Here is a 14,226-nt window from a genome sequence, read left to right on the forward strand (position 1 = left end):
TAGTTGAATTTCCTGAGGATTCAACAGACTAGTTCTTCAGCCTTTTTTCTTACTAACAATACATGGTTCACCTTTCTTGGGTCTTCTCAGTCGTTTGCCACAGATCAGTGTTCTGTAGCTTTTGAGATATTGTTGCTGTTATTGCTTCTCATGTTTTCCTTATCCTTGTGTGTTTTCATTAAAATTCCTTTATTGTAATGAAGAAAGGGGCCTAAATTAATGATTTGGTTTAATCTGCCGTACCTGTTTTTTTTTTTTTTTTTAACTTGTCAAGTTTAGATTTAAGGGAAGATTTTCAGTTAAACCTTGGTTTTCTTTTGTTCAGTGCCCCCTCCACTCTACTTCTCAGAATCCGAACTCAACAAATAGTTAATTTGATTCTCTGAAACATTTTGATAGAGACCTGTTCTTTGTCATGTTCCTTCCAGGGCAAGTAAATCTAAGAATTAACTATGTAAATAGTTAGTGAAGCTAACTATTAACTATTGATAATGAAAGAGTTCCTTATTTTGGTCTTTCTGTGTGCAGATAGGGATAGACCTGTGTGTATGTGCATTTTTATAACAAAAAAATCAGTGGCCCCTCCCTTTTTTTTTTAAATACCAAGTAACAAACAAATGAAGTAAAGTGGGCAAAATAATTGTGATAGGTAACAAAGGTGCCCCACCTCCTTTTAAAGACAGATTTAAATATTTCATTAACCAGATGTTGACAGCTATTGTGATTTGTTGGTACTTGGTTATACTGCAGTTTGGTAATTTGAATGTAGTCATTTACCTCTTAAAGTCTTTTTAGAAATAATGTTTCTGCAATTTCTTCTTGTAATATACAGAGAAAGCAACCAGTGAGATGAATACTGCTGAGGATTGGGGCCTCATTTTGGATATTTGTGATAAAGTCGGTCAGTCTCGCACTGGGTAAGTGTTGCAGGGTTTCAAAGGATTTTTTATTTTTTCATCCTGTTTATTAATGGGAATAAAACTGGAGTTAGAAGGTAAAGCTTATTACTAGAGTCACAATTTGGTTTGAAAAAAGAATGTTTTCACTAGCAAGATTTGAGGAATCATCCCATTTGGTTACTGCTTGTAACAGCAGGGGCAGCATGACCAGTAACAGTGTCAATATTTAATTATTCACCCTTGTTCATATTTGTCTCCTAAAATCTAGTTTTTCCCACTGTTTTTTAAAAGACATTTTATTGAAATATGGTTGATTTATATGTTGTGTTAATTTCTGCTATACAGCAAAGGGATTCGATTTTACCTATATGTATTTTTCATTCTTTTCCATTGTGGTTTGTCACAGGATATTGAATGTGTTTCCCTGTGCTACACAGTAGGACCTTGTTGTTTAGTCATCCTCTGTATAATAGTTTGCATCTGCTAATCCCAAACTTCACTCCGTCCCTCCCTCACATCCCCTCCACTCTGGCAACCACCAGTCTGTTCTCTCTGTCCCTGATTCTATTTCATATGTAGGTTCATTTGTTTTATATTTTAGATTCCACATGTAAGTGATATCATATGGCGTTTGTTTTTTTCCGGCTTACTTCCCTTAGTATGATTATCTCCAGGTCCATCCATGTTGCTGCAAGTGGCATTATTTTATTCTTTTTGGGGGCCAAGTAATATTCCGTTATATACACACCAGTCTTTATGCACTCATCTGTTGATGGATATTTAGGTTGTTTCTTTTCCCACTGATATTTAAAGTCATCACTGATTTCTCAGATACCAAGTTTTTTGGTTATTTCTGTGTTCTTTTCTTCTTTGTCACATCTGCACGTTCGACTCAGCTAATCATTGATACTGAAAGAGACAGTTTAGGGAAATAGAATTTTAAACTTTTTGGCCTACAGACTTTTTGGTAATACAGGGCTTTCTAAACAGTGCGGCAAGGGGATTAACTGAGTAGTGGTTTACAAGGCGTATACAGAGTAATGGTTTTCTCCATTCCTGGGCTAATAACGTCCAGTTATGAGTAGCCACATTTATCTCTTTGTGCCGCACAAGCACTGTCTTATTTACATACTTCCCTGTAAAATCATGCTGCTAAATGATACTGGATTCTCCTGGTTGTAGTATTAACCCTCTGATGGTGCCTTCTCAGGCTCTTCTTCGATCCCTTTTAAATAGACGTAGTTCCTTAAACTTTCTCTGACCCTTTTTTTTCCTACCCAGCACTTTTTCTTTCTTTTTTTCTCTCACAGCTTCCAAGTATCTTTATGTGACTTCTATATTTTTAGCTATGATTCTGTACTTAAGCACTACTCCCATGGATGCAGCATAATTTCAGAATATCACATGTTATAAGCCCCAATCTCACCACCTAGAACCCTGAACTCATGTCCCTTTTTGCTTTAGACTTAACATTCCCTCCTTTGTCCTCACCTCTGTTAATGACAAGGTTATTCTCATTTCTGCTTAAAACCTCAGGCTCACCCCTGCATTTAGTTTCTTAATGAATTCTGTCACTTTGATCCATGATCTCTCTCATGATGTTGATGTCATAGAGTCTCCTTAGTTAAGTCCTGAACTTGGTCAGATTAGGCAGGAAAGTTTGTCTTTAAGGCCTTTCTGCCCCTTCGCTTGAGATCTTTCTCGCCTATAATGTGCTCCTCCTGGCAGGCTCCCAAAGTTGTGGCCTCCAAGTGTGGCCTCATCCATCCTCTTTGTTGTCTTTGCATTTTAGTAACCTCAGTCTTGTTCTTTCCGGCCTGGTTGCTTCCTTAATTTAATTGAAGTTCGAGGAGCTGCTGCATGTTGCTTATCTATTCCTTTTTCTCTATTTCTGTTGACTGAACTTTACTTGAGCCATCCTTCACCATGCTTAGACTAGTGAATTAACCTTCTGTCATTTCCTTCTGTCTTTTTCTGTCCAGTTCTTATAACCAGTTGCCATGTGACAACTCTGACCATGTTACTCCCCTACCTTCCACTGAATTAAGCCTAGTAAACCTCCTTAGGCCTCTGAATCATTTATTTTTCATTTACTTCTTTTGTACTCACTCTTCTTTTCAACGGACTTCCCTGGTGGCTCAGTGGTAAAGAATCCGCCTGCCAGTGCAGGAGATGCACTTTTGATCCCTGGATGGGGAAGACCCCTGGGGGAGGCAATGGTAACCCTCTCCAGTATTCTTGTCTGGGAAATCCCGTGGATGGAGGAGCCTCGTGGGCTACAGTCCATGGGGTTGCAAAAGAGTTGGTCATGACTCAGTAACTAAACAGCAACAACACATTCTTTTCAACTCAAATATTTGAGTTGCCTGTGCTTTTCAGCCTTTTGTATTGCTTTTGGTCCCTCTGTTCCTCCAGTGGGGAATATTCTCATCTCCAGTCTCAGTGGTGTCTCATATCCTCCAGACGCACTGTGGATATTATTTCTTCCATAAAGCCTTTCCTCATCCCATTGACTGAAAATCTAAATCCTCAAAGCACTCTGTGAAAACCTTTCTTGTTTGAAATTTGTCCTGTGTAATAGTAATTTATATGTGTCCAGTAGATGTAGATTTGTAGCTTGTTATGCAGAGGAAAGCAAATAGCCTAGTGGTTGAGGGCATGGGCTCCGCGGCGAGATGCCTGGGCTGGGACGCTGCTCTGACTGCTTAGCTGTCACCGGTGGTCAGAGTAACTTTAGTTTGCTACTTGAAAATAAAACCAATATCTTTTTCATAGGGGTTTAATGGTGAGTGCGAGATTAGTTACTACACGCAAAGTGTTTATAATAGTATCTGGGGCGTGGATAAGTGGGTAAGCCTCTGCTCCTTTTTGATTAAAGTGATATTGTCTGACAGTTTGTTGAGGATGATGTATCCACCTAGCTCCATCCCTGTGTGTTTTGGAGATAAAGGGGTAAGCCTCTGCTCCTTTTTGATTAAAGTGATATTGTCTGACAGTTTGTTGAGGATGATGTATCCACCTAGCTCCATCCCTGTGTGTTTTGGAGATAAAGCTTTTATCTAGCATTGAAGTTGGAAAGTCCCCTCCTCTCTTCACCCCATCAGTTTTCATTTTATCTTTAGTTTGGTGTTCTTCATTTTGTAGATGTTTTTAATAATAATGTGGTTAGTGGCTTGAAATGAAAAGACAAACTCCCTTTCATGACTAGAAATGTTCCATATTTTTCTAGTTAAAAAATAAATCCCATATGATACGTTGTGAGGATTTAAAGAGATCAATTTGTTTTTCTGCAGCTAACATTATTATACTAGAAACTCTAATTTGTTAATTTTATTTCCTTTTTTTTTCTTGTGATGAGAACTGTGAAAAGATGTACTCTCTCAGCAACTTTCAAACATACAATCAAATATTGTAACTATACTCTCTGCACTCTTCATTACACCCTCATAACTTAGCTTATCTTGTAACTGAAAGTTTGTACCTTTTGGCCCACTTTACTCATTTTGCCCACCCCTTGCCCACCCCTCCACCCTTATGGCAACCACCACTCGGTTCTGTTTCTGTGAGTTTGATTTTATTAGATTTTGCATACCAGTGTTTGTCTTTCTCTGCCTTAATTCAGTTAGTGCAGTGCCCTCAAGGTTCCATCCATATTGTCCTCAGGTCAGGTTTATGTGGCCTAAGAACCTAGATATGTATTTAAACTGTACTAATTTGTTGCTTTAAACAGTTGTGTTTTATTTGTATTTTGTTGTTACCTAGTATCTGTAGGTTTAGATACATGCTCATTTTAAACTTTTTCATATTTACTTTAGAGGGCATTCTCTCAGTATTTTTCTTTAATATTTTGTTACCCTTCGGAGATTTTAATTGACATTGTGCCAAATCTGTAAATTTACCTGGGAAGTGTTCTCAGCTTTGCTAATTTAAATAGAGGGGTGGTTCTTTTTGTTTTTTTATTAAAGATTCTTTCCTTTCCTCTCTCTTCCTTTTCCCTTTTCACTTATTTTTTCTTCCTTAATAGTTCTTGCTCTCTGGTTCCTTTAAAGTCTCATTATGTTAATTTTCACGCAGTTATTTGTTTATGTAAACGTGATATCTCTTTCTAGCTCTTGTTAATAAAGAATTGTTTGAAAAGGACTATATAATAGTTGAGATACCATTGTAGTCTCACTAGGGTTCAAAAAATGCAGACCCACAAAGCTTGTTTATGTGTGTGATTTCTCTTTAAAAATGATGTTTTACATACATATCTGGTTGTATTTTCACCTTCTTGCTGTGCCTTGATGACTTCATAGTAGGGAATAAGCACATAGTAGGAAATAAGGCCACATTTTTATTTTCATGGGCCCTCAGCACTTTTGTCTTCCTAGGTCCCTTTCTCCATAAAAAGTAACAAAAATAAAAAATTTTATGGCTGCGTTATTATAAAGACAAATGTATTGTTATACATGAAAACATTTTCTTTGATCTAAGTTTGTGACATTCAGTACATTCACATTACTATGAGATCATCTCTGCTGTCCATCTCCAGAACTTTTCATCATCTCAGGTGAACTCTGCCTGTCAAACAACTTACCATTCCCCTCTTCTCTTGAACCTGGTAACCATTTACAGTTTTGTTTTAATTTTTTTTAATCATTTTATAATTACGTATATGGAAAACTCATGGAGATCTGGTTTGTGTTGTCTAGGAACCTAGATATGTTTAGTATGGATTGCTGATGGTAGCATACGAATATTGAGCATATGTATTGTAGATTGTTAGTGAAGTACTCTGGGTACCTGGTATGCTTTAGAAAAGGTTGAAGCATGTCACTGGTGTGAAAGGGAACGTGGGCATGAATTTTCCTGAGACTGGTGTAGATAGGGCAGGTTGAAGTATGCAGTTCATAAGCTTATTTGTGTACTAGGCAACAGTCTAGGTTTTTTTTTTAAAAAAGCATTGTCAAAAAAAATTGTTATTTGGAGTTAATCTGTAATTTTATGAAATGTACAGATCTATTTAAGAGGATGGATTTAGGGAAGGGGGAGGGAACTTTAAGAAAAGTGTTTCTGTTTTTGTAAGATTTGTTTATTTTAATCAAAATGATATGTTACCAGCAATATATTGTAGAATTATTTAGTATTTAAATAAAATAACTTATATTAAAGTCTTTATCCCCTAAGAAAATAATATTTTAAAATCCTTTGGCTCTTTTTAAAAGAAAAAAAATTCTTTCTTGTAAACTATTTTGGAATTGTGGTCATTTGGAAAATATTCTCAAGTTTTAAGGGGAAATGAAGAGCCAATTATTGTGAAATTTCATTTACTCAGAGAACTGTGACCCAGGAACATGGTTCCAGCAGTCTTTCAGAAAACCCTCCTTAATTCTTCCTCTTTGAACCACACATATGTTTGTATTTGTTTGTTGATTTATAGAAATATTTATGTTTATATGAAATATGTACTTTTTTGTTTCAAAAATACTCACATGGCTCAAACATTAAAATAACTTAAAAAGGTAAATATTGACAAAATAACTCCTGTCCCTATTTCTCTCCCCCATCCTCTGTAGGTAACCACTTCTGTTTCCTTTGTATCTTTCTATTGTTCCTTTATACAAATACAAAAATAATTTTCCCACATTGATAGACAATAAACATATTATATTCACTGTTCTACATTTGTGATTACTTAATTCCTTAACATATCCTGTCACCCTGAAGTGTTTGAATATGCTGGACTTAAAACTTAAAAAAAAATTATGAAATTTTTTTTTCTGACTTTGTATGATATTCACATGATGTTTAGTGTTCAGTTCCAGTGTCTGAGTAAGTCCTGAAAAATACTTAGCCAGTGAGGTCATATGATAGACTGAAAAGTCTCTGTTCAAAATCAAGAGAATTTTCAGAATAATAGTAGCAGTTTTCTTTAATGTGTCTTCACATAATAAATAGCTTTCGTCTGTTAGTTTTGATTGATTTGTTTATAACTTCATATATAAAGAAATAGATGTGAGAGTAAGTATTGATTATCCACAATAAAAAATTAATATTCTGTAATTGACATCCAGATTAATTTGTGCTATTTTATTTCTTAACTATCTTTGCTTCGACAAAAATACAGTTAACTGAGAGTGGAAAACATGATAAACTTTTCTCTGTACTTGGCTAAGGGATCTATTTAGATAGGAAGTCTTTTGATTTATTCACATAAAATTAGAAGAAGAAAATGATAAGTCGTTGACATTTTGTGAAAAATATGAATATAAGCCTTTGGGAAAGAGTTTGTTAAAAATATTTTTCATTGGCTTTATGTTGTCCTTTCCTGGACCTGGACTTTGACTATCTTTGGGCTTTAACTAGAGGTTGATAGCATATGTCTTGATTTTTTTTTTTTTTTAAGGGAAAAGTAATCTCTGACCTAGACGTCTTCAGATTAGAAGGGCAGCTTCAGGTCAAGAAACAGATCTCTTCCAGTGTTTGTTTTGTGACAGTCATACCCTCAGTTGACGGGCCTTAGGTCTTGAAGTCTTTCATTTATTGACTGTTTATTATCTGTGTTAGGGACTTTATACATACCTCATCTGTTATATGAATCATGTATATATTTTTTCCATTATTCATTTGACTTTTTTTTTCCCATTTAGAAGTTTTTGATTTTTATATAGCTGAATTTATCAGTTTTCTGGATTTTAGAATTTTGAGTTATAGACTTCCCTTCTTTAAGGTTTTAGTAGAACTATCTCATGTTTTCTTTATAGTTTCAGTTTTTGTTTTATGATTAATGTACTTTGTTTTTTAAAATAGAATTTTAGATTTACAAAATAATTGAGCCAATAGTACAAAGAATTCCATAACCCACCCCCCCCCCCATATATAGTTTCCTCTATTATTAACATCTTGCATTAGTGTGGTATATATTATAAGGAATGATTCAATGTGGTGGTGGTAGTGGTGGTGGTTTAGTCGCTAAGTCATGTCTGACTCTTTCGACCACATAGATGGTAGCCCTCCAGGCTCCTCTGTCCGTGGATTAACCAATGTCTGTAGTAAATATTAAGGCTTACTCTATACGGTACAGTTTTATGGATTTTGACAAGTCCATAATGACATACACCATTGTTACAGGATCACCACAGAGTAGCTTCACCAACCTTAAAATGTCCTGTGTTCCCCCTATTCATCCTTCCCCTTTCTCTCTCAACCTCTGGCAACCACCAATTTTTATTATTATTATTATTTTTTACTATTTCTGTAATTTCCCATTTTCCAAAATGTACAATTAGGAGCATATAATATGTATAGCCTTTTCAGACTGGCTTCTTTTACTTAGCAAAATGCATTTAAGCATCATCTATGTTTTTTCATGGCTTGCTGGCTCATTTCTCTTTATTTCTGAATAATGTTTCCTCACCTGAATGTATTATAGTTTGTTTGTACATTCACCTGTTGAAGGATATCTTGATTGCTTCCAGTTTTTGGTGATTGTGAATACAACTGCTGTGAAAGCATGGGCAGGTTTTTTGTTTGTTTGTATGAACATAGATTTTTAAAAACTGGGTAAATACCAAAGAGCATGCTTGCTGCACTGTATGATAGGACTGTACATAGCTTTTCTAGGAAACTGGCAAACTGTCTTCCAAAGTCTCTTGTAGTTGTGATTTCATTTTTTACATTTAAGTCTTTGATCTATTTGGAATTTATTATGTAGTTTGAGGTATGGCTCTAAATTTATTCTTTTCTGTTTGGCTACCTCAAAATTTCAGCACTATTTATTGGATGATCTTTGTCCTTTCTGATTTGAAATACTATTTTTATATATTACATTGCTTTATGTATTTGAATTTTTTTTTAATTCTCTTTTGTCTCATTGGCATGTATCTATTCATGTGCTGCTACCATGTGGTTTTAATTATTAAAACCTTATAATACATTTTAATACTTGTCAGGGCTGGTTTTCTTATTTTTTTTTTTTTTTTTTACAGTTTCTTAATATTCTTGTCCCTTTCTACTGTCCTTACATAAACTTTTGGATTGGCTTGGCTAGTTTATGAACAGAACTATTTTTTTTTAAATGGGCTTAGTTTTAAATGAATAGATTTTTGATATTAAAATTTTCCAGTCTGAGAATGTAGCATATCTTTCTGTTTCTATCTTTTAATAGTGTTTTAACGTTTTCCTGTTAACAAATCTCATTCATTTTTGGTGAAGTTTTTTAATAGGGTATTTTATCCTTTTGTTGTTGTTTAGTCACTAGGTTTAGTCTGACTCTTTTGCAACCCCATGGACTGTAGCCCACCAGACTTCTCTGTCCATGGGATTTCCCAGGCAAGAATACTGGAGTGGGTTGCCATGCTCCCCTTCAGAGGGTCCTCCTGACCCAGGGATTGAACCTGTGTTCCCTGCATTGGCAGGCAAATTCTTTACCACTGACCCACTAGAGAAGCTCATTTTGTCTTTTTTGCGGCTATTTAAGTGAAGCCTGTAACTGCTGGTTTGATGGGAAATTTCCTTTTTCAAAATAGACTGTATTATAACAATGGTGTACCCTGAAGAGGTACACCATTTGTAAGGGGAAAGTGATATGATGAGTCAGGAGAAATTGGCAACAGCTGTAGGTGCCAAGACCTTGACCAGGCAGTGGGACGTGGGTCTGATTAGATCTGATATTTCCATCTTTACTTGCCCCAGACAATGATTTTCCTTTTGTATTTTACATGATTTTTTAAACCACCGTGTATTCAGTAGAACAGGATCTACAGGGTCCTCATGACTCCCGAGATCATTTCACAGATGAGGAAACTAAAGCGCTGAGATTTTAATGTGACTTGTCTGAAAGTTGTAGAGGGAAATTGGAAGTCAGGTTTCTTTACTCAGGTTATTTTTACCAATTTTATGTTTCTTCTCACTTCTTTGTGCTGAGTCCTCAAATACCTATGGTGCATGGTTATTTAAAAGTCAAAATCATGAACTAAGTAAGACGTACCAGTTTTTTTTCAATTGGAGTTTAAAATTGCTCTGCAGTGTTGTGTACAGCGAAGTGAGTGAGGTATGTGTATATGTGCATCCCTTCCTCGGAGGCCTCCCTCCCCTGCTCATCCCACCCTCCAGGTCTTCATAGAGCACTGAGCTGAGCTCCTTGTGCTGTGAGCAGCTTCCCACTAGCTGTTTTACACATAGTAATGTATATAAAATGGGCTTCTTAGGTGGTTCAGATGCAAAAGAACCTGCCTGCCAGTGCAGGAAGCACAGGTTCGATCCCTGGGTCAGGATAATCCCCTGGAGAAGGAAGTGGCAACCCACTCCAGTATTCTTGCCTGGGAAATCCCATGGACAGAGGAGCCTGGAGGGCTGCAGTCCATGGGTTGCAAGAGTTGAATACCACCTAGCAATTGAAAAACAACAACAAATGTATATAAAGACATACTGATTTTATTAAGTTTTTAGTGATTCCTCTTTCTCCCATACATGATATAACCTTGTGTTTTTGTTTGACTGATATATACTTCTGTGTTAAATGATCTGGGAAACGCAAATATCATACTAAGTTTAAGAATTCAGTGAGTGTTGCCTGCATTTCCGTTAATCCTCATTGTTTCTGCTGAAGTCCTTCTGGAACATGAACTTGTTCTTTCACTAACCAAATAACGTTATTTGTATACTGTGTTCATCTTCCATTGGTCATCTCATAAGAAATACCTATTTAATAAGCTCAGAATCGAGAATTTGATTATTTCTGTTCAGTGTTTTGCACTTTTCCCCTTGTGCTGTGTAGACTGTGTTTTATGTAATGTATGTTACAAATCACATAAGCACTTTGAATATGACATTGAGTATACAGTTATTCATTTCAATTCAGATTTCTTTTGTATTTTATATTAAACTTTTATTGTTAATGTAATGCCTTTATGCTATTGAAAGTCATCCTCTAAATTAGATTCCCTTTAGTATTCCAAGCAGGTTTATCTTATCTGTTAATTAAGTTTTTTTTTCACTTTGATCAGTAAAGATTTGAGTTCTCATCTCTTTTAGTGTATGCCTGCTAGGTACTAAGACCTGTAAAAGTGTGCATACATATATTCACTCTCCACTCTACAATATCCTTGAATTATAGTTTGTGGTAAAGTACTTTTTATAGCATATAAAATGAAAATGTAAAGTTTAAATCACTCTAAAATAGCTTTGAAAGCCAAAGCTGTAGAAGTAAAACTCAGTAGAAGAGTAGGACACGTGTGTGCTTCCTAGAACTCACATCGAGTGTCTCTAAGTCCCTGGCACGATTCTGGGAGAAACGTAATAACATACTGAACAGGAAGTGTTGAAGTCCCCTTTTACAGATGAGGTCTGTCAGGCCTTGCATCTCTTTCTCCTGAATCACAGTGCCGCTTTGGTCTAGCAGTGGTTCTCAGCCCCGTGGTGTCGCTCTGTTAGGAATGGTTTTGGTTCTCACAGTGACAGGAGGTTACTACTGACATCGATTAGGCAGGGGCCAGAGATGTGATACACCAGATAGTCTTACATCACAAGAATTTTTCTGCCCCTATTTAGAAACACACAGCTAGTAGCTCTGTACCTTTTCAGTCCTGCCTCAAAGGTGATGAGAGGTTAACCATGCAAGCACATTTGTGAGTTGTACTATGGATTGTTATTACTGTTACTTTTTTTTTAAACTGTTTTTCTTTTATATTTACAATACTTTAAGGGAAATGCCCTATTGTTCTTCTGTCAGGCCCCATGAGGGGAATAATAAAGAGGTGGTATTCTCATTTTGAAAAGTTGATTGATCTGAAATCATTAGTTTAGTAATAGATGCAGTAATTAGAATTTAAATTCACTGCTCTTTGAATGGTAATAATTTACTCAAGCATATGAAATCTCATTACAGTTGAACCCGATATCTTTATGGTACAAAAGTACTTTTCATCTGAGATGTAGAGATGAGACATATTTGAAATAAGAGACTTTTAAAAAGTTGTACAAAGTGTAAGATCTCTTAAATCTTGACTTCTTTTTTCCAGCAATATCATTGAATATTTTTGTCTTTCTCCTTATATATTAATGGAAAGATCTTTTCAGGTAATCTCACTAATTGATAACCAGAGACAAATGTTGAGCTGTTTAACTGTCATAACTGTACAACAACCTACCTACAAGTAGAGAGATATTTATAAATAATGTGACAATTTTGGAAATGTACTCAGGGCTCTTCAAAGAGATTTGAAAGTTCATTTTTCTTTGAAAAGAGAATTGCAGGATTGCAAAATTAGTTTTAGTTTTCTTTGATCCTGTGAATTGCATTGTATGCATGTTTGGCTTCCCGAACAGCCCCCTCCATTTTATTTTCCCTGAAAACTTGGTCTGCTGTCCACTGAGTGAACTCTGTGTGCTGTCTCACAATTTCAGGTCCCGTTTCTCTTACAGAGTGTGACTGTCTCCCCACACTGAGTGTGATTGTCCAGAGTATCCATGTTTTAAACATGGCCCTACATATTCCAGCCGTCTTCTTCGCTTGGTGTGCAAGCAGTTTGGCTTCAGTGATTGAGAAGTTGCCCGCATGGCGCTTACTTGAGAGATGGCAGGGTATGTGCTCCAACAGGAACTCCCTAGCAAGGAAAGTTGACTAACCGCCATGTTTGTCTTATATCCTGACCTTGGAAACCCAGGGAACAATATGCTTCCTTTACATTTTACAGTGGTGTGATTACACTCTGGCCATTTATCACATCTAAGTTAAGAGCATTATTTGGGGCCTGAAAAGGTGAGGGAGAGTTCTTTCCTTGTTCTCATCTGTATCCTTGATCCCTCCTATCTTTTTGTTTTTTCCACTCCAGGGTAAGGAAAAGTGTGGATGAGTTTTACAGATTGCTTTCAAATACGAAAATGGGGTTTGAGGAAGGGTTTTGAGACATCAGGATTTAACTGATTGGTGGTGGAATCTGTTGGTAGTCCCCTCTAAAGGCACATGCAGATTTTTATCTTAGCAGGCATTTTTATAAAATACTTCATCTTGTATGTACCATCAGTCTCTTTCTTCACATCCTGTCCTTCACATCCTCGCCACACTTCTTATTGTGCATTTTTCCCTTACCATGCAAGTTTCAGAAATAAATTTTGTGAGAGCATGTACATTTTCCACACGGGAAGCAAACTCAGTGGAAGATGCAGAAGTTGGTAACAAATAGAGCTTTATAGTGAAGATTATTTAGTTATTCAAAATACTAATTATTGTACAACAGTGCAAAGTAGCGTTTGTTCCATTTGGCTCAGTGACTTTCTTGAGCATCGGCCGTGTTGAAGGCATAGCACCTAAATGATGAGAGTGGTGTGGGGCGAGAGGGTAGACAGGGACCCCCTCCTAAAGCTGTCTTTTCTCTGAAGCCTACAGTGCAGTGTGTTGAGGTGGATTGGAGTAATGTTGTGAATAAAGAAACGGACTTTGATGCTTTAGTTCATTAGAGCTGACACATGCCGAGGCAGCCGTGTCCATTTGTGAAAGGCCTGTTTTCTTATCTGGCCTAGGATTTAAGGGAAAGACGTTAGAAGCCACAACTTGATGCAAGTGCTGCCTTTTTTTCCTCACTCTCATATGAACTACATGTCCAAGATCTGTGCATAAAAAGATATGTTTGGATGAATATAATTTTGGCTGGGGTGGCCACACATCCAGTTTGCCTTGGGTAGTCTCACTGTGTTCATACATTATGCCTGGTTAGCACCGCCTTTCACTCTCAGAGGGGCACGCGTATAGGTGATAAATTGTACAGATGCTGTGTTTGTAGTCCACGTTCATTGATCATCGAGAGGATAATAACCGGAGGATGCCTTTGTGAATTAACTAAGTGAATTAACTAAGTGAATAAGTTAAATTCACTTATAACTCTTTCTTCTTTTCTTTTTTATGATTTTTCATAGGATGTTTTTTTTTTAATTGGAGGATAATTGCTTTACAATGTGTTTCTGCTGAGTTCAACAGTGTGAATCAGCTATAAGTATACATATAAAATCACTTATAACTCTTAAGCCTTTTTGAAAACTATTTCAGCCATAATTTTTTGTTGCATAGTAAGATTGAATAATGGTATGTGTATACATATTCTTCAGTTTCACTTCTGTATTTTACTTATAATCTTGTGGAAATACTGAAAAGATGAATTAAAAAAACACAGAACAGAATGAGGTAGTTAATACTAGTGTTTTGTGGGTTACTTCTGTTGTTTAATAGCACCAGTTTTATATACAACTCTGAATGGATTATTTTTTTAGCTTAATGTATCTAAAAAGATATTGCTTTGTTAGCATATATGAAGTGTTTATCAGGACTCAAGCACATTCTAGTTCACTT

The 14,226-nt window shown here is 36.1% G+C and overlaps 1 protein-coding gene across 3 annotated transcripts in view; it reads left to right on the forward strand.

The window, feature by feature from the left end:
* STAM (signal transducing adaptor molecule) overlaps positions 1–14,226 on the forward strand; it is an 84,884-nt gene that overhangs the window by 35,570 nt on the left and 35,088 nt on the right. For 2 of the 3 annotated variants that reach the window (XM_065921184.1, XM_065921183.1), the window contains exon 2: positions 833–917. The exons of the other annotated variant lie outside the window; for it this stretch is intronic. In XM_065921184.1, the coding sequence (XP_065777256.1) occupies positions 850–917 (68 nt within the window). In that variant the 5' untranslated portion in view covers positions 833–849. The remainder of the gene's footprint in view (positions 1–832; positions 918–14,226) is intronic. 3 annotated transcript variants of the gene reach the window in all.

Source organism: Muntiacus reevesi, chromosome 2 (assembly GCF_963930625.1).
Source record: "Muntiacus reevesi chromosome 2, mMunRee1.1, whole genome shotgun sequence".
In the NCBI taxonomy this organism is placed as follows: domain Eukaryota; kingdom Metazoa; phylum Chordata; class Mammalia; order Artiodactyla; family Cervidae; genus Muntiacus; species Muntiacus reevesi.